The sequence below is a fragment of the Helobdella robusta genome (assembly GCF_000326865.2).
Source record: "Helobdella robusta unplaced genomic scaffold HELROscaffold_75, whole genome shotgun sequence".
NCBI classification, from domain to species: Eukaryota; Metazoa; Annelida; class Clitellata; order Rhynchobdellida; family Glossiphoniidae; genus Helobdella; species Helobdella robusta.
Genome location: NW_008705426.1, coordinates 172,463 through 191,761, shown reverse-complemented (window position 1 = coordinate 191,761; position 19,299 = coordinate 172,463). Strand labels below are relative to the sequence as shown.

Genomic DNA, 19,299 nt, shown 5'->3' with positions numbered 1-19,299 from the left:
AAGAGAGAGAGAGAGAGAGAGAGAGAGAGAGAGAGAGAGAGAGAGAGAGAGAGAGAGAGAGAGAGAGAGTGAGTGAGAGAGAGAGAGAGAGAGAAAGGATTGATATGGATGAAGGTAAGAAAAGTAAAATTTTGAGAACAGTTTTTTTCATTTTGTTGGTTATATTTTTATAATTGAAAGATTTATTCTCCTACCAACCAGTTGTTCATTCTATTCATTCATTCAATCAATCATTCGTTCTTTCAATCTTCAATCCAGCCAATTATAAACCTTGTCTCTGCTGGTCCTAGCAAATAAGTAGATGACTTTTTTCATGTTCTCTTTTGATTGGTTGGAAGGCAAGACAACCGACTGAGACAAAGCCGCTGATTGGCCAATCGCAGGTTTCTGTGAGGAGCTAGCCATAACTATCATTTCAGTGTCAGCATTAGTGTTTGCGATGCTAGTATTTGCTGTTGCAGTAGTAGCGGTAGCAGTAGTAGCAGTAAGTGTGGTTGCTGCTGTTGTTGACTTTTTGTCTGGCTTGCGCTGAGTGGTTGGTTTATTATTATTATTATTATTATTATTATTATTATTATTATTATTATTATTATCATAATTATAACCATATTTATAAAAAAATTATTATAAAATTATTGTCTCACTCATCTTCATCATCATTGTTTTCATAATCGCTCACATTTCGTCTAATCAGTTGAGAAGCTGCAGTAAAATTAGTCTTCTTTCCGGCTGCGACAAAAGAGCTGGTAGCAGCTGAGTTAGTTGCAGCAGCTACGCTATTGGCAGTAACGTTGCTAGCAGCTGCACTACCTTGAGATTGCTGTTGTTGCTGCGAAGCTAACTCAATGGCTATTGGATACTTCTTACTCCACATTCTCTTTGAGACGATGTTTATTGGTAGGAGAATTACCTGGGTTGATTGTGATTGGTGGGTTGATAGCTGGCACCACGCACACGCACAAACACACATACACACAGACAAAAAAGAAAATAAACCTTGCTATTGAGAAGGTTGAAATGTCTCTGCCTGACAAAGGTGACGTTGGCATAGGCATCATCACTCCACAAGGCCCTCTTTGGAATTCCTTGCTTCGGAGTTTGAAGGCGCAAATTAGAACCTTCTAGCGTCGCAAAAACAGAAACCGTCGAACTGATGTGGTAAGTTTCTGGACTGTAGGCAACTGGCAATACTGTTGTCGTTGTTGTGGTTAGCGGTGGTGATGGTGGAGTCGTTGATGATGAAAATGTTATCATCTTTGTTGATGTTGTTGTTGTTGCTGCTGCTGCTGTTGTTGTAGTTGCAGTTGTAGTTTCTTTCCTTAGATCACTGACGTCCGTGTCGTCGATGGAGATTACTGAGTTACGACGTGACGATGCAAATTGTTGTTGTATTTGTTGCGGTGGTGGCGCAGCCGCTAGAATCGCTGATGAGGCAGCTGTCGACGCCACTGCCGATGCTGAAGTCGGCAGCTCGTTTAGCCAGCCCTGATCGATGTTTGATGGGAGAACGAATAAATGAATGGATGAATGTATGAATGAACGAACGGACGGACGAACGAACGAACGAACGAACGAACGAACGACGAACGAACGAACGACGAACGAACGAACGAACGAACGAACGAATGAATGAAAACAATGAATGTTTAAACAAACTGATTGAATGAAGGAATGAACTAGCTAGATTATCAAATGAAATTGATCAATAACACTGAGCTGCAAATGAAAGGTAAATACTGACGAAAGCCCGATAAATACAAAATCTACATCATCGTCGTCATCATCAACATCATTATCATCATCATTATTATTATTATTGTTGTTGTTGTTTTTATTATAATTATTGTTATTATCATCATCATCATCATCACAATTTTCAAGCAGATGACAAAAATTATGAACATCGCAATAGTGAAGTTCATAAACCAGATAAGATAGATAGATAGACTAAAGATCGAACAACAACAACAACAGAAATAATAATAAATAATAATAATAATAATAAATAACAATAATGATGATAATTTGTTATTATTATGACGAATGATAATAATTTTTGTTGTAAATAAGTGAGGGAAGACTTTGTTTGATCACGAGTTTAGTTAGTATGTGCATTGGACGGTTTAATAAAAATGTTGATAGGTAGCTAGATAGATGAATGAATGAATGAACGAACGACCGAACGAACGAACAAACGAATGAATAAACGAACGAATGAATGAATGAATGAATAGATCTTCTCTCTTTCTCCTTCTCTTATTAGTACTAACTTTGAAACAGTCATCAGAGTTTTTGGAAAGCTTGATGTCAGGAGTCCACTGATCGCCGAACCTGTAATAGATCTCTCTATCTTCACATATGTTCAGTGCCTCTCTGTAACGATCCTCTCTGCGTGAATGAACAAACGAACGAACGAACGAATGAATGAACACATGCATGAACGAATGAAAAAATGATTGGATAGAAAGACAAATGAATAGAAGAACGAAACAAACACATACGTGCACAAACAAACAGACAAACACACAGACAGACACACAAAATCTAACTCATGGAAGAACAGACTGTTGACAGCATCCAAGACAGTAAAGATCCAACCGAAGACAATCGTACCCAGGACACCAACAAGAAAGCCAAAAATATAGGGAGATAGTGGCACAATCAACAGAGTCATGACCAGTAAAACGTAGAAGAGAATTTTCGTCAGTAAATTACTTCTGAATTTTTGAAATTTCAAAACCGAACTCGTGAAGGTGACCTGTCTAACTTTCTTAGAAGATTTTGCCGCAGGTGAACTGCGCTCACTTTCATCCGCTGGCGTCGTTTTGTTGTTGTTTGACGTGTTGGCGAGGTCCTCGTCCAGGTAGCTGTTGCAGTCGTTCGCGTCCCTGACGTCCAATGGCCTGTTGGGGTCGTCCTCGTCCGCGCCATCCAACTTATTGTCGTGCAGGTTGAAATATTCAAGATCGCTGTCCAAATTATGCAAATTATTCTTGCTATCTGACCTCTTATTTAAATTCGCTTTTAAACTTTCATCTTGCAAATCAACCATCTGCTGATTGGCTGCGGGATCGACGGCACTTCCGGCAGACCCGCCGTACGTTAACTTAGGTAATGATTTCTGCCTGGAGAGGAGAGAGGAAAACGTCAGTGAGATTGATGAAGATGGCTTCGAACTGCTGCTGCTGCTGCTTTCCTTCCTGTCCCCTGCAAATGGATTCATCATCCTCTGGCCGCTGAACGTCACGTCAGAATTCACCAAACTGTCATACTTACTAATCCCTCCGGCGGAATCGGACTCTGCCAAACTTTTACTGATGTTTTTTTTCTGAGTGTCGGACTTTTTGAAGAGCTGAGATGTGAATCGTTTCGATTTGAGGTCGGGTGCCGTTGTAGAGTTGTGCAGATGCGTCAGATTGAAAGCCTCAACAGCGGCCTCTGGTGTTATTAGATCGCTCGCAGATGATGCGGCGCCAACTTCATCGTCGTCGTCCTCAATGTTGTGGCTGCTGTCGTCGCCGCTCCACTTTCTCGAGAACGTGCATTTTTTTGAAGGATAGTCAGAGTCTTGAACAAGTTTCATGAGACGACTTATATCGAATGAATTGTTGTTAGAGCTGCTTTCGCGAATTTTCTGTGTGTGAGATTTCAATCTTTGATCGTCATTTCCCAAAGATTGTGTTAAAGATGCTGCTGAACTTTTGAACACCTTCATTTCTGTTTCTTTTGCTTGCTTCATTTTCATTGATGTCGTTGTTGACAAAGACGACTTATTAGCCGATGAAGATGTTGTTGCAGTAGATGTTGTTGTTGCTTCCTTGCTTTTTCCGTCAGTACCTACGTCATCATCGTTGTCATCACCATCGTCATCATTTCTAGAGCTACCCTCATTATTTTCACCTTCTCTACTATTTTTCTTTGACATTTTTGAAGTTTTTACCTTCCCCTCACCGTCATCTCTCTCTCCATTTTCAGGGCACCCATCATCCGCATCTTTCACCACCAACTGCCCGTCAACCCCCCCGGGGCCGACTTCACATTCGTTGCATTCATTCAATTTCTCCCCTTCGCTCGCACTATCCACTAACACGGATGCAACCAGCTTCTGTCCGTCCATTGATCCGGATTTGAAAACTCTTCGATCGAGAATCTCTCTCGACTCCGCCGATACTCTAGCGAGACGATCTTTCAAGCCGGAAAATATTGAAAACATATCTTCCTTCGCTGAGCTCCCCGAACTTACATTAGGGACGTTCGTAGCGGTTTTACTCACATCCGCATCAAGTGGCGCCTGTTTTGCATCTTTTTCATGATCTTTGGCAGAACTTTTTCTTGGGACTCTCGAAATAACAGGCGACGCGAGTTCGGAAGGAGGTGCAGAGCGGGCAGCCGCTAATAACGAAGATTGTTGATTTTTTGCAGACTCAAGTGCAGTTGGCGGTGGTTTCGAAACGGAGCGTCTGGTAACTGAATTGAAAGTTGTCGAACCGTAACTCGGTACATCCCTATTGCTGCTCTCAAAATGCTTTGCACTCCCGAATTTGCTCCCACTATCAATATTTGTCATGGATTTCAAATTGCTTGTGTAGGACATGGACTGAGGCAGACGACTAGCTTCACTAGCAACGTCGTTATCATCTTCAATTTTTCCTTCATTCTCACTCTTCATTCTCAATGGATCAGTTGGTTGAGTTAAATATCTAGAAGTACCACTTAACTTGCTGTATTTATTGTCTTTAGGGGCCGATGATGCATTTGAATTTGTTGCCGTTTTAATTGTATCTGTGAGATAGTAGTAATCTATATCATCCAAGTCGTCATTTTTTTTCAGAGATGCATATGATGTTGACACCAGCGATGATAATGATACTGTTGAAGATGATGATGATGATGGTGTTGTGGTGCCAATGATAATTGGATTGCTGCAGCTAGTATTAGTAGTAGATGTTGTTGTCTTGCTACTTGTGGCCATGTTTGTCCCGTTTCAATAAAATTTACCAAATGTCTCAGTGATGTGTCAATAATTTTTTGATATGGATGGTAAATACTTGATAAGAAGTGGAATACCTGATTTTTTTGTCTTGCTAAAGTACTGTCTAATTTATTTTTTCGACACTGAACTATGGTGTATATGTACACTAGATAACATGTTTGCTTGTGTTAGTCATCTGTTCTGCAAGACAACTTTCAATGAATTTGATCTATCTACAAATGAATTAAGGTTTTAAAAGTAAAATATGTAAAAATTGAACTATTTTAAAACTGAAATCTGAAAGCAAATTATTGTAGTTTTATTTTTGACTTTTAAGCATTCTGGTTAAGTTTTTAGTTTAGAGTATCTACTTAAAACTGGTATATGTGTACATCATTCATCATATACTGATCATATTTTAAGTTTTAAAATCAAAAAGTTAACTTTGATTTCAAAGAAATTTTTTAAAAATTAATTAATATTATAATCAATTAATCAAATTTCAGAAAAGTGACAAAAAGGAAAAACATCAAGTTTGTTAAGGATTAAGAAGAAGATTAAGTAAGATTTATTACTTTGCTTACTTTACTTTACTTTACTGTTGACATGTATAACAGACGTTAACAAAAAAATTAGAAAGTAAAGTAAAGACTCACTGAAAACAAAATCGAAAATATCATTTTGAAACATTTTAAAATTTAGTTTTTGTTTTTATGATAAAAACTATTTTTCACTAATCCCTAATCGTCAAAATAATACCTTTGTGTACGAAAATAGCTATCGCAATTATTAACAACGCAACGTAAGTGAAGCTTTACATGGAGAGAACGTTTAAATTTTAAAAGGAACTAAAAGTTACTTTTAATTAAAAAATAATTAATTTCATAATACTTAAAATAAAACTCATTTTTTAAAATTTTTAATTAATAATAGCAATTAATTTAATTTGTTATTTATTTTTTTAATTATCAATAATATAAAAATGCGCTTTTTGGTTTCTGTTACGTCATAAATTTGTACAAATTTTGATACGAATCTATTCTTAAATAAACATATACGTTGTATTATTTTAATTTATGAAAGAAAATATTTAATTATAGATGTGCATATGCGCGTGTTGAATTGGTGAAACTATAAAAACGCGATCAAATCTACTTGACAAAATGACGTCACATTTTGCTATTTTAAATTCGACCAATAAACAACGTTATTATTATTATTGTTATTGTTTATATTAGTACTGCTACTAGTGTGTGTGTGTGTGTGTGTGTGTGTGTGTGTGTGTGTGTGTGTGTGTGTGTGTGTGTGTGTGTGTGTGTGTGGACACTTTTATATTTGCGTACATACATTAATTCATTCATTCACTCATTCGTTCATTCATTCATTCGATTGTGTCATAAAAAAATAATAATAGCAACTTTTTAATAAAATTTTTTTGTTCCCCAAAGTTGTTCAGAAAGTACATCTTGAGGTATGTTCACAGTTCGGTAAATTATAATGAATGAATGAATGAATGAACGAATGAATGAATGAATCAATCAATCAATCAATTAGCTTATAAAGCGCTATTTCCGCGATGTTCAACAGCGCTCCTCAATTAATTTTGAAAACAGATGGGTCTTGAAATCCGCTCTGAACCTCGCAAGTGATGGAGAAGTAGTATGAATGAATGAATGAATGGGTGAATGAATGAATGAACAAACGAACAAACAAACGAACGAACGAATAAATGAATAAATAAACTATTGAAATAAACTATTGAAAACATTTTCGTTAATGCTTGTTCAGCTCGAAGTTTGTGTGTGTCTTTGTGTGCATGTATGTATATACGGTACAAGAGGTTATAAAGAAAAACACATTATCCACAGCAGTATAACCAAAAGCAGCCGCAACAGCAGCTGCAACAGCTACATCGCGACCAACTACAGCAATTGAAACTGCTCTTCTTGCAACAGCAGAAGCAACTTCGCGATATTCAGCAACTACCAAAGCGTTAGATGATGAATGAATGAATGAATGAATGAATGAATGAATGAATGAATGAATGAATGAATGCATAAATGACTGGATTCTTTTAAATTGTAATATTCGATTGATTTTTTGCTCCTTTTGTTCTTTGCACACCTTATGACTGAACTTCGTTTGAACGTTCCAGTTTCAATTTCAAAAAATTAAAAATTTATGGCTAAAATTATTATTATTATGAATTATTAAAAATATTATGAATTATTATTGTTAATAATATTAATAATAAATGTCATAAATAATACACCCAGAGCAATTTAAACAGGAAGAAATATTGACACAACAGTAAGATTAATAACAAAACAATACGTACGTACATCATCATCATCATCATCATCATCATCATCATCATCATCATCATCATCACCACCACAATCATCATCATTATTTAGTTTTTTTTCCGATAGATGTCTTCTTATTATCGCTATTTTCGTTCAGTTTCTTCTTTCTTTGTTCATACATTCTTTGCATCAAGAAATATGAACCTGTATGTATAGGTATGTACGTGTGATTATGTATGTATGTATGTATGTATGTGTGTGTGTGTGTGTGTGTGTGTGTGTGTGTGTGTGTGTTTGTATGTGCGTGTGTGTTGTGTGTGTATTTGTGATTTGTCGGTTAGGTATTACATTTATAATCATGAAAGTCAATGAATAAATTAGTGAATGAATAATAAAACGAACGAACGAATGAACGAACGAAGGAATGTATGAAATAAAACAAACGAACGAATGAGTGAATGAACGAACAAATAAATGAATGAACCGTCTAGCAAACTGACCAGGAAGCATAAGCAACATGTACAGCTGTAGGAAGATAGTGAAGTAGAAAGAGATGTTGAGGGGATTCGGGAGGGGATATGTGAATTTCTTCGATTCCTCAAACAATGGAAGTGAGATCAACATTACTGTCCCTGGTGGTGATTACGGTAATGGTAGCCTATCAATCAATCAACCAGCCAATCACAATCAATCAACAAATCGACCAACCAATTACAACTAATCAACAAATCGACCAACCAATCACAACCAATCAACAAATCAACCAGCCAACCACAATCAACTAACCTTCAAAAATAAAGCCCAGAGGGTATAAAGGAATCCACACAGTGTACCTAAGCCACGTTATCAGTCCAACCTCTCTCTTCAAGATAGTCAGCATGTAGTATGGATACCTACGCGTGTTGTTGTGTATGTTTGTGCGTACGTGCGCGCGTGTGTGTACGCGTTTAACTGTGCCTGGGTTTGAATGCGTAGCAAGTCAATTGAAAAAACTTAAATTATGTCTTGTGTCGTATAAAAAAATTATGGTACTTACAGTAATAATAAAACCACTAATAATTATGATGATGATAATAATAATGATAATAATGATGATGATAATAATAATAATAATAACAAAAATAGACATCATTATCATCAGAGACCTCACAATCTCGACGGCAGACCAGGTTAAAAATAGGCACCAGACGACATCTCGCTCGTGCAGCTTCGACTCTGGGAGGATGACGACGAAGAGTACAAAACCACGACCTAAAACCTTTTTTTGGAATTGAAATTATATTATAAATATAACTATTATAATTAAAATAATATTCATCATCACCATCATCATCATCATCATTGAAATCATCCTTAATAACATCCTCATCCAAATGTACATCATCACTATCATGGTCACCGCCATCATCATCATCATTATCCACAAAACATCATCATCATCATCATAACCTGAAGTGACGTGGTCACCAAAGAACTTTTAACCCATCTAAGCAAAGAGTGAAAAATTTCTAAGACGGCTATTGACTGGCAGACCATCATCTGCGGACCGAATGTTTTAAATGCTGCCTTCCTGCTTTCTGTCAAACAAAAATTATTTTATCTATGCTGTTGATGTTTTGCTTCGAGGCAACAACAACCATCTCCCATAACCACAACAACAACAACACACAAACAAACAAACAAACAACAACAAACCTGGCCCTTCCAAATAGAGTTTGACCAATAGCATGGAGAAGATATAAACGTAACCAATCCATTGGAAGAGGTTATAGAGCATCAGATAAATGGTCTTCAAATGTTTGCGAGCTGATTGGTTGGTGGTTGGAGTTAATAATTTAAATTAGCCAATCAAAATGCTTATTTAATATGTAAAGTATTGTGCACATTTTCTGAATGGCTGACTTGTGGGGGTAATATTTTGATAACCAATCAGATTACTATTACAAAGCAGTAAATGTTCAGACCGGCAATAAAAATCATCATCAAAATCACCATCATCACAATTATTAACATTATCATAATTATCATCATCACCATCATCATCATCTTACTATCAAATGATGATGTTTCTGAATCAGCCTCTTTGAACTGCCTGTGAAATCTATCAACCATTTCTTTGTTTGCATTCTGTCATAATTAACAATAATAATAATACTATGATAATTATTATTAAATATAACAATATTAACAACAAAAACAGGCACATCCCTACTTTATAATAACCATCTCCAAACTCATTAAAGCCATTCCCACTATTAGCTTCATTCTCGGAACTCTCATCTGAAGAGTCAAATGCAAATCTGTCAAAGTCAGTTTTCAACCAGAAAAGTTTTTTAGGGGTGTGAGTGAGGCGGGGCCATTTTTCACAGGCGCCATTTTCATCATCACCTCCAACTTTTTTTAATTCAATCTCCACACCCCTGGCTGTTATCTTGTACTTGCTTTTCTAGGAAAATATTTTTTTAACGGCGGAACAATATTTTTTATATAATTGAGTAAATATAATTAATAATGTCATCATCAATAAATTGTTTTTGAAAAATTAGAAAAAAAGAGAAATAGTAACAACCAGAATATTAATGTTATGGTAGAGATCCAATGAAAACCCATAAAAATTCATCCCAGTAACTCCAAGTCCATAAGCCTTGAAATTTAATTTTTCTTCTAAAATTTCTATTGTTGGGCTCTAATAAAATTATTTATAATTAATTTATTAATTGATCATAATCAATTAATTATTATTTAATTTATCAATTAATTAAAAAACGATGCAGGTGGCCGACTTCATCTAAATACGCAAAAACACAATTTAACAATTTAAAGGGAAAAAACTTGCATCTTCGATCTCAGCGATTTCAACTCTAACGAACACAAACTGCTTATTTTGTCCCCAGTGAACGAATGGCTTCAGCAATGCCGAACCGGCGGTAGACGACATTTTGAAAAATTTTCGTCTAAACTTTTATTTTAGCAATCGCAAACTTAAATAACGTATATACAAATTAAAAATTTACTGTTTCAAGAAATGCAACTATATTGTTGATGACAATTTGTTTAAAAATTAAAAAATCTCAACTGTTTATGAATATAAAATTTTTTAGATTAGTTCAATGTACAGACAAACTTTTTTAAATTTTAAAGGGACATCTGCTTGGCAGTAATAAAAAAAACTATTATTAAAGTCAGTTTTGATTAATTATACTTTTTCAAGCTCAGGTCATTTATTAATTAATAATATTTTTGCCATTTTTTATAAAACTTTGAATAATGATTTAATAAAATTTTAAATATGTAAATGAAATTCAATTCATGCAGTTTCGTTAGTAAGCCAATAAACCAAGTAAGCCAAATAGCCCGACCCACACACAAACATGTTTCCGAAGAGTTTTATTACACAAATCGTCACCAATCAATCAAAGTTCTTGTTATTAAGGTTGATTTGGGAGTATTTTTAAACTTTCATTTAAATTTATTGTAAAATTTACGTAAATTGGCGATAGTAAATGCATCATACTTTCTTCTGCGTAGCATTTTATTAAAAAAAATATTTCATGGTATTCTATCACTGCTGCAATATCTGTCCGCGATATCTAACGATGAATGATTTAATAAAATTTATTGAATTGATTTATTTATTTACTAAGTTGTTTAATCATAATTTTTCAGAACACCACATCCTCTGCCTAAAAATAGAACATTTACCAAAAGATTTTACCACAGTATTATTACATTTGGTCCTAATAACATCAACAAAAATAATAATAATAACCATAATAATAATAACAATATCATTTTTAAAAAAACTTCTGTATTCTGCAAGCACAACAAAAGAATATTTAATCCTTCATTCCAATGTATGTTTGTTTGTATCATCATCTTCATTATCATCATTAATACTATTATTATCATTGCTGTTGCTATAGCGATCATCATTATTTTTTACTATTTTTCACATTATTATAAATACAACTGCCTTTGTAAAGATAAAAGAAGTCTATTTATAGAAGTCCAAGAGACCCCGAATCCCAACAGTTTAAAATTTCTTCCCCAGAGGGCCATCCTTCAGGACGGAGTACAACCTCGGGACTATCCAACACCCAAGTCAACTTTTGATTGCAGCCTTGCTAGGTTTTTAGTTGTTGTTTTTTTAGTGTTAGTGTCATTATTGTTGATATTTATAATTATTATCATTGTTATAATATCGTGAATAATAAGCACTATAAATAGTTATAAATAATAATCTTAATAATAAACGAAAAATACCCAGCCAGTTACATCAAATAAATGGAGTTTCAGGTGTCTACATTGGCAGAGATTTCATCACAATTTCAAAAGTTTGTTCATTATTATTATTATTTTTATTATTATTATTATAGTTATTATAACAATAGTCAGATGATGTTAGCTGGGCCAATATTGATTCAGAAGTGAGATCATTACTGATGGAGTATTTTAGCATCAACAAACACGTTAACATTGCTATTTCTAGTGAGTTGATGTTGTTGTTGATGTTTTTGTTGCACTTTCTGTTTAATTTATTTAATATCTTTTGTTTTATACAGAAAAAGTGACGTCAACACCAGCGTCACCATCGTCAACGTCATCACGTGATGTCGACGAAGAGAACGAAGATGAAGTGATTGAGATGATTAAGGAGTTGATTGAGTCTAAGATAAGACCCACAGTGCAAGAAGATGGTGGAGATATTGTTTATGTGGTTAGTTGAGGTTGGCTGGTTTGTTGGTTCATTCATTCATTTGTTCAATTCTCCATTCGTTCATTCATTCTTCCAGGGTTTCGAAGAGGGCATAGTGAAAGTGAAATTGCAAGGGTCATGTACAACCTGCCCGAGTTCAGAGGTCACGTTGAAGAGAGGGGTCCAGAACATGTTACAGTTCTATGTACCGGAAGTTTTGGGAGTTGTCCAGGTGCGTTCGTATTGCAATTAATTAATTTGCTCGTTTTTTAATTTGCTCGTTTTTTAATTTGCTCGTTTTTTAATTTGTTCATTCGTTTATTCATTCGCTCATTTATTCATTCTTTCAGCTATTCATTATTTTTTTCCTTCCTTCACTCAGGTTGAAGATGAGAAAGACGAACTAAGCAATAAAGAATTTGAAAAACTTGATAGTTCGCTGGACAAGGATTCCAAAGAAAATTAATTTTCGTTCTTCGTTTTAATTTATAATTTTGTTAATATTTTTTTCCTTGTTCTTATTTATGTTCTTTTCTTTATTTAGTTTACTATTGATGATGAGAGCAGACCGTGGCTTCCTCACTCTTACTTTGTATCAGAAGGTTGACAATGGGGGAAAAATCGCTCGCTTGATTGATAATTATTTGAGTTGTTTTCCATTATTTGATCGTCGTAAGCTTTATTTCGTCTGTTCTCAAGATTGAATTAGATATATGATTGATTTTTTTATTATAGTAAGTTTCCATTTACGAATCACATAACGTTGAACAGTGGTGTTACTTAACTGCGCGTCCATACATGCTTCAAATAAATGACGCGCACCGCATTCGAATCATTCAATTACATTTTCAGTTGTTTAAAAGTCTCAGTAGAATTTGCATTCATTTCCTTCCATCCTTCGTGGCTCCCGTAGAGCTGCTGATTATGGAAGTTAAGGAGTGGTTGCGATGTAAACATTTAAACGTTTATCGTCGCGCCAGGTCTCTTACATGTAATTTTGCTCAAACTTTTGTGGCTGCCAGTTGAATTGCAAACGCTGCAACTTATTTTCTGATTACTTCAGTTAACCCACACTGATACATCATTAAAGAGAAAGACAGATCTGTGCGTGTGTGTGTGTGTGCGTGCCTGTCGTTTCTTATTGGCTGGCTAATTTAAGTAAACATTTCTTCGTGCTGTCCAAAAATAATTTTTTGTTTTTGTAATAGAAAGGTCATATGCAATTTAGAGTAATAATGACAATAATAGCAACAACAATAATAAAATAATAATATGACTTTGGTCAAATAAACAACATCGTAAATAACATTGAACAAAGCGATCTACGTCTATGTATGTACTGTATGTAACTAATACTATACTTACCTCTTGTCTCATTAGGCTTATAAACATTGCTTAATCTAATTTATATAAGCTAATCTGTTAGCATATTCCTTTATTCGTTCACTCTTTCAATCATTTATCTATTCAATCATTTATCTATTCAATCATTTATCTATTCAATCATTTATCTATTCAATCATTTATCTATTCAATCATTTATCTATTCAATCATTTATCTATTCAATCATTTATCTATTCAATCATTTATCTATTCAATCATTTATCTATTCAATCATTTATTTATGCAATCATTTATCTATTCAATCATTTATCCATTCATTCACTCAACCTTTTGTTAAGTAACCCAACCATTCATTCATTCACACTTTGCTGATAAGTGAATTATAATTTTGGATGTCCTTGTTTATGTTGTTATTATTAGCGCCTTTTTGCGAGCAAAAACTAATGAAAAATGACACGAAATCACTTGTGAGCATGTTATAAAGGCGGGATTTATACCAATCATCGTCGTCGTCGTTATTATTAATCTCTTTCGATCGTATGATTATACGTAATCTGACTCTCTCTCTCTTCCTGCTCTCTTTCTCTCCTCTCTCTCTCTCCTCTCTTTCTCTCTCTCTCTCTCTCTCTCTCTCTCTCTCTCTCTCTCTCTCTCTCTCTCTCTCTCTCTCTCTCTCTCTTACAACATTACATGCACGGCACGTTGCAATTTTTGTTAAAGAAACCAACATATAAGTTATTGACCATGAAACGTCAAATTAAAAGAGTAGTTGTAATGTGTAATGTTAATAATATTCGTTCATTTTCATTATTATATATAGAGAGAAAGTGAGAAAGATAGTTGAACATGTTGTATTGTATTATAATTATACATGTAAATATATATCATTCAGTCAGTCAGTCTATGTACAGGATGTATATATAAGTTACAATGCTTTGGACTTTAACATTTATTTGTTTGATCAAGCAGACTAATTACGGAGTTGGTAGGACGATATAATGATTTTTTCGTAATATAATATTATAATAAAGCTAAATAGCAGAACTGTAATTGTTAAACGTGATAAAATAAAATAAAATATATACAACAGAACAGTAATTACTGATAATTTAATTTTGTTTGTTTGTCAATGGAGAAAGATTTTTTGAATTGAGGTTTACTTTTCTTGATGTAGGGTGTTTTTTATCGCAAAATTTTCAAGTAACTTATTCCCTAATTTAATTAACTAATTTCACTAATTTACTAATTAGCACTTTGGCCGACTTTTTAGGTTTGATTTTATTTTATTTGAATTGAACTTAAAGTTTTGTAAATTAAACTCAAATTGAAACTAGTTTTTTGTAGTTTCGTTTTTCAGTTTTTCTCTTTTTCTTTTTAAGTTTTAAATAAAGTAAAATAAAAAGGAACTAAATTATTTATTTAGCGAAAGAAAGAAGACAAAGACACAATTATTTAACACAAAAAGACTTTAAAAGTGGCCATGAAACCGTCAGTGTTCAACAGACAATACATCAGCAATAGCAATGAGTCTTTTGGACATCAAATTGACAAAGGAGGTGAAACCAGAGAATACCACCGCCATCATTCTGCCAAAGAATCACTGAACCTCCAACAAAAAAATGAAAAACTCGCTCGCAAACAACATCTATCATCTGGGCACATCCTAAATTCGGAGCAGTTACAAAAGATAATCACTAATAAACAGGGTTGTCACCATTTCGGCCAGTCCTTTTTAGAACCTTTTTTGCAGCCATTTTGGAAGCTGATGGGTGAGTTTGTGCCATATTCTTTGTCTCCAAATGCCATTACACTAATTGGGTTGATTTTCAATGGACTCACAACTATGGTGCTTCTGTATTATTCTCAAGACGCCAGAAGTGATGTTAGTTGATTAGTGCAATGCAGGGTTTTAGGATTTTGTAATAATAATAATTTTTATTATGAATAAATTAAATAAAAATTATTAATTTAATGTTTTGTTGTTTTAATAAAAGCCAACAAAAATTTTCACATATAAATGAATTAAAAAGCTGACTGTTGCACTTTAGAAAGAAAGACTAAACTGGTTTTTATGGTCTAAGAATTCAAAATAAATATATACTCAACATAAAATCTATATTCTTGTCTGGAAATCAGGAATGAATAAATAAATTTCTAAAAAATTCTTTCATATATGTTTATATTTTGTTATGTTATGTTGTGTTTTGTCAGATTTTAGGTTGTATTATGTTATATTTTTATATTTTTGTTTAGTTTTTAATGTAATGTATGGCAGAAAGCATATTTTTTCTAAACTTTTCCATGAAAGAAAGTGCACTCCCCATCATGCAAACAGTTGTTTCATAGTAATAATAGAAATAATAATAGTAGTAATAAAAATATGTTTTGTTTGTCTATGTAGAATGTTCTGGAATGCTTTTTCACGCTTTTTTACTATTCATTTTAAAAATAAGAGCTAGTTCATTGTTCTGAAGATGTTTTTGTTGATGTTATTGTTGTTGTTGCTGTTGTGTTGTTGCTGTTGTTTTGTGGCTGTTGTTTTTATCACATTTAAACTGGTGAATCTGTTTTCTTTCATTCAATTTTAAAGACATTTAATCTTAACAAATGGATAGATGGATTGATGTCAAGATAGATAACTAGGTGGATAAATAAATGAATAGGAAACAAGTAAAACTTTGGGATGATTAATACACACAAACATTCATACATACATACATACATACAAACATTCATACATACATACATACACGTACGTACAAAGGTTCCAAAGTGGACCTTCCATTTATGTGCCCTCGGTCTCTTTGTGTACCAAGCTCTTGACTCGATCGACGAAAAACAAACACATTGTTATGTTGTCAGCGGTAATAATAACGTCGGCCAGACTCTTCTGAAAGAAGTTTTCAACCATTGTTCAGATGCAATTAGTAATGGTTAGTTGGCTGGTTAGTTGGTTGGTTGGTTGGTTGGTTGGTTGGTTGGTCGGTTGGTTGGTCGGTTGGTTGGTTGGTCGGTCGGTTGGTTGGTCGGTTGGTTGGTTGGTCGGTTGGTTGGTCGGTTGGTTGGTTGGTTTGATAGTTGACTGGTTAGTTAATAATAATAACATTAATAATCTTCGACAGCTTTCGTCATAGTAGCAGTGGGTACGACCTTAAAGTTGGGCACCCATGCTTTGGTCATGTATGTTCTCGTCATGATCGTACTCTTTGCTTACTACGCTACTCACTGGCAGACGTACTGCTCTGGCGTCATTAATTATCAGATGTTAGTTGCTTGTGTTGTTCTTAATCATGTTGTTGTTGTTGTCGATGTGTTGTTTTTGTTTAGTTGACAGCCAATCACAAACCATCCATTTACAATTGGCCAACCTATCAGATTCGATATAATGGAAGCTCGATTCTCCGCCATCCTCCTCTTCTTCATCACCGGGATTTTCGGCAGCCACATCTGGGATTTCGAGGTCTGGATTGGTCACAGTTATAATTATTTTACGATATAATTGTTTGTGAACCAATCAAATTTTGTGTTTATGCTGGCTTACTTGTTAAGAATCAATCAAATTTCAATGTTAATTATGACATGTTTTTGCTTCAACCAATCAAATTCGCGTATTTATGACAACTTATTTTGTTGCAGCCAATAGAAGGCTTTCCTTTAAAGTTGCTACCGGTAGCTATCAGCTTATTGGTTGGGATTTTCTTCAGTTACGGTCATCTGAACGTCGTATTGGTGGAAGGTGGAGTAGGAAAGAATGGGTCAACTGTAGCCGTTAGTTGGATCATTTTTGTGATGATGGTGATGATAACGATTACGACGTTGATGGCTTAATTGTAATAATGAAGGAATGAAATGATCAAATCGACCGGTCTGCAAACCAGTTAACCAACCAATCACACAACAGGACACGAGCGTCATTTCGCCCCTTGCCCCAATGATATCTCTCATTACGTTGGGCCTCCTTATCATACACAGTTCAGAAGATTGCGCGCTAGACAAATACCCCGTTCTGTTTGTGGCTACCTCTGCCGTCGTTGCTGTCAAGTTGAGTGTCAAGATTGTGGTAAGTTAACGTTGCTGTTCTTGTGGTTGACCTAATTATTTGATTGGTTGATTCAGATAATCCAATTAATTAATTGATTAACTAACTGACCCAGATTAATTGACTACATCACCCGACCTAATTTTTAAGATTTCTCACGTGTCTCGCAGCGAGATGACCCTGTGCGACTACTGCCTGGCGATCCTCGTCGGCCACTACGTCATCGGCCAACGATTCAACCTGATCACTGATCATTTCTCTCTATGGATTTGTCTCGTGAGTTTTTGTGGGGGATTCATGACTTTTTATCACCAGTCAATTCATCGACCAACCAACCAATCCACCAACCAACCAGTAAATCTGTCAACCAATCCATCTAGCTGTCAATCAATCAACTGCTAAACCAACCAACCAATCAACCAACCAATTAGGTTACCACGTCACTCAACCTCCTACACTACTGCTACAACATTCTCAACGACATTTGCAACGGCCTTGACATCAGCTGTTTCAAGGTCACACGCGACGATGACGAAGGTGAAGATGGCGATGACGTCAGAAGAGTTCGGCCGCCTACTTTCCGATCCGACGAATTTCGAGACGAAAAGAGAAATGACGATAACGATGGCTCAACAGCTTTACATTCCAGTGATGCTACTTATAAACAGCAGCTGAGACAACCAAAACACTTCACTCCACCAGCTGTAAAGTTCAACCGGAAGAAGGATGCCGACGATGATGACGTCAGAGATGCTGCTGCTGATAATGATGTTGTTGGTGGAGGACGAGGTCGGTGTAGTCGGAGTGGCGGCGTTGGTGGTAGTAAAAAAATTGTGAGGCGAGAAACGTAACGTAACGAATTTTATGGTGAAAATGACGATGTTACAATTTGTCTGTCTGTTTGGTTGCTTGGGTGATTAATTGAGTGATTGATTGAATGGTTGGCGCATTAACTGGTTGATTTGTTGGCCGATTGAAAAGCTATTCCAAATTATAAATCAGCCATTCAGAACTCTTTAGTAATACAAATTTTCAAGATTTTCTAATTTATTCAACATTAATTATTTTTATTTCCGTGTGACTAACACATAGGGATAAACATACACACAGAAACACACGCATATATTTACGGCCAGCCAATCAAATATATCTAAACAAACAAACAAACAAACATACAACCAACCAATCAAATAACTCTACGCATATGGCACACTTGAAACCAGCCAATCAACTATGACTATGTATATATATATATATATATGTGTGTGTGTGTGTGTGTGTGTGTGTGTGTGTGTGTGTGTGTGTGTGTGTTTATATTTAAATGAAATTAGAATCATGTTCATTAATGTATTATTTTGGTGACTATTTCTTGAAGCAATTCAGTTTTTCAATTTTTGAAACCTTTTCAAATTACATCATTCTTGTGTCATATATATACATTATATAAATACAGGTGTATATATATAATATAATATAACGTATATATATATATAAGTATATATATATATAATACATAAATTCATTAGCTGGTAGTTTGGATTTTCCTAACTGTGATTGTTCTTTATAAAAATTGATCAGTGTTCATTGTGCTTGTTCTCGCCAGTGTCGTAATTATCTTTGCTATCCTTCGTTATCATTGCGAGTAGAACGACGACGATGATGAAGAAGATGATGATGAGGATGGTGATGCTGGTCATGAATGTGTTGGTCGAAATTGATATAATTAATGTTACCAATGCTACTTCGACCTATACTGCTATATCTGAGTTAACTTGTACGCGCGTGTGTGTGTGTATGCATGTATGTGTGTGTAAGCTATATAAATATCTAACTCTTTAATATGCACATATTTGCGCATAATTATATTGTTCAATCTTACTAATTGCTCTTTACTGTATATATATATATATATATGTATATATTTTTTTTACAATATTCTAT

At 34.6% G+C, this 19,299-nt stretch overlaps 6 protein-coding genes across 6 annotated transcripts in view; 2 read left to right on the top strand and 4 right to left on the bottom strand.

The window, feature by feature from the left end:
- HELRODRAFT_116105 (hypothetical protein) overlaps positions 1–469 on the bottom strand; it is a 4,924-nt gene extending 4,455 nt beyond the window's left edge. The window contains exon 1 of the mRNA XM_009031518.1: positions 270–469. The gene's annotated coding sequence lies outside the window, so the exon portion shown is untranslated. The remainder of the gene's footprint in view (positions 1–269) is intronic.
- Positions 271–4,972, bottom strand: HELRODRAFT_194380 (hypothetical protein; the record flags this gene model as incomplete). Its single annotated transcript, XM_009031517.1, has 6 exons — positions 271–528; positions 680–910; positions 997–1,190; positions 1,329–1,485; positions 2,271–2,388; positions 2,550–4,972. Coding segments are annotated over 6 exons (3,381 nt in total), but the record flags the coding sequence as incomplete, so codon positions are not given.
- Positions 4,973–7,048: 2,076 nt separating this feature from the next.
- On the bottom strand, positions 7,049–10,339 carry HELRODRAFT_103959 (hypothetical protein). Its single transcript, XM_009031516.1, has 12 exons — positions 10,115–10,339; positions 9,848–9,964; positions 9,491–9,724; positions 9,330–9,405; positions 8,974–9,084; positions 8,728–8,855; positions 8,424–8,536; positions 8,065–8,171; positions 7,779–7,910; positions 7,365–7,482; positions 7,179–7,328; positions 7,049–7,068 (listed from the first exon to the last, which is right to left on the bottom strand). Exons 1-10 carry the CDS (start codon positions 10,214–10,216, stop codon positions 7,382–7,384), a joined length of 1,221 nt encoding a protein of 406 aa, XP_009029764.1. The 5' UTR covers positions 10,217–10,339; the 3' UTR covers positions 7,049–7,068; positions 7,179–7,328; positions 7,365–7,381.
- A 795-nt stretch (positions 10,340–11,134) lies between these two features.
- On the top strand, positions 11,135–12,440 carry HELRODRAFT_89886 (hypothetical protein; the record flags this gene model as incomplete). Its single annotated transcript, XM_009031491.1, has 6 exons — positions 11,135–11,406; positions 11,546–11,612; positions 11,670–11,766; positions 11,862–11,995; positions 12,072–12,206; positions 12,357–12,440. The coding sequence occupies 6 exons, from the start codon at positions 11,135–11,137 to the stop codon at positions 12,438–12,440; spliced, it is 789 nt and encodes a 262-aa protein (XP_009029739.1).
- A 2,359-nt stretch (positions 12,441–14,799) lies between these two features.
- HELRODRAFT_89856 (hypothetical protein) lies at positions 14,800–18,209 on the top strand (the record flags this gene model as incomplete). The annotated part of the gene is made up of 8 exons (XM_009031487.1): positions 14,800–15,201; positions 16,084–16,252; positions 16,442–16,583; positions 16,695–16,795; positions 16,993–17,087; positions 17,221–17,379; positions 17,509–17,634; positions 17,790–18,209. 8 exons carry the CDS (start codon positions 14,800–14,802, stop codon positions 18,207–18,209), a joined length of 1,614 nt encoding a protein of 537 aa, XP_009029735.1.
- A 943-nt stretch (positions 18,210–19,152) lies between these two features.
- HELRODRAFT_187585 (hypothetical protein) overlaps positions 19,153–19,299 on the bottom strand; it is a 3,474-nt gene continuing 3,327 nt past the window's right edge. Inside the window, exon 3 of the mRNA XM_009031515.1 lies at positions 19,153–19,280. The gene's annotated coding sequence lies outside the window, so the exon portion shown is untranslated. The remainder of the gene's footprint in view (positions 19,281–19,299) is intronic.

Bases quoted from the DNA above. Each gene is read 5' to 3' on its own strand.
- HELRODRAFT_103959 (XM_009031516.1), bottom strand. From the start codon at position 10,216: ATGTCGTCTACCGCCGGTTCGGCATTGCTGAAGCCATTCGTTCACTGG. The intron at 8,856-8,973 runs GTTTGTTGTTGT...TTTGTTTGACAG, and splicing joins ACTCTATTTGGAAGGGCCAG to AAAGCAGGAAGGCAGCATTT. The intron at 7,483-7,778 runs GTCAGTTTGCTA...CTATACATACAG, and splicing joins CATGTTGCTTATGCTTCCTG to GTTCATATTTCTTGATGCAA.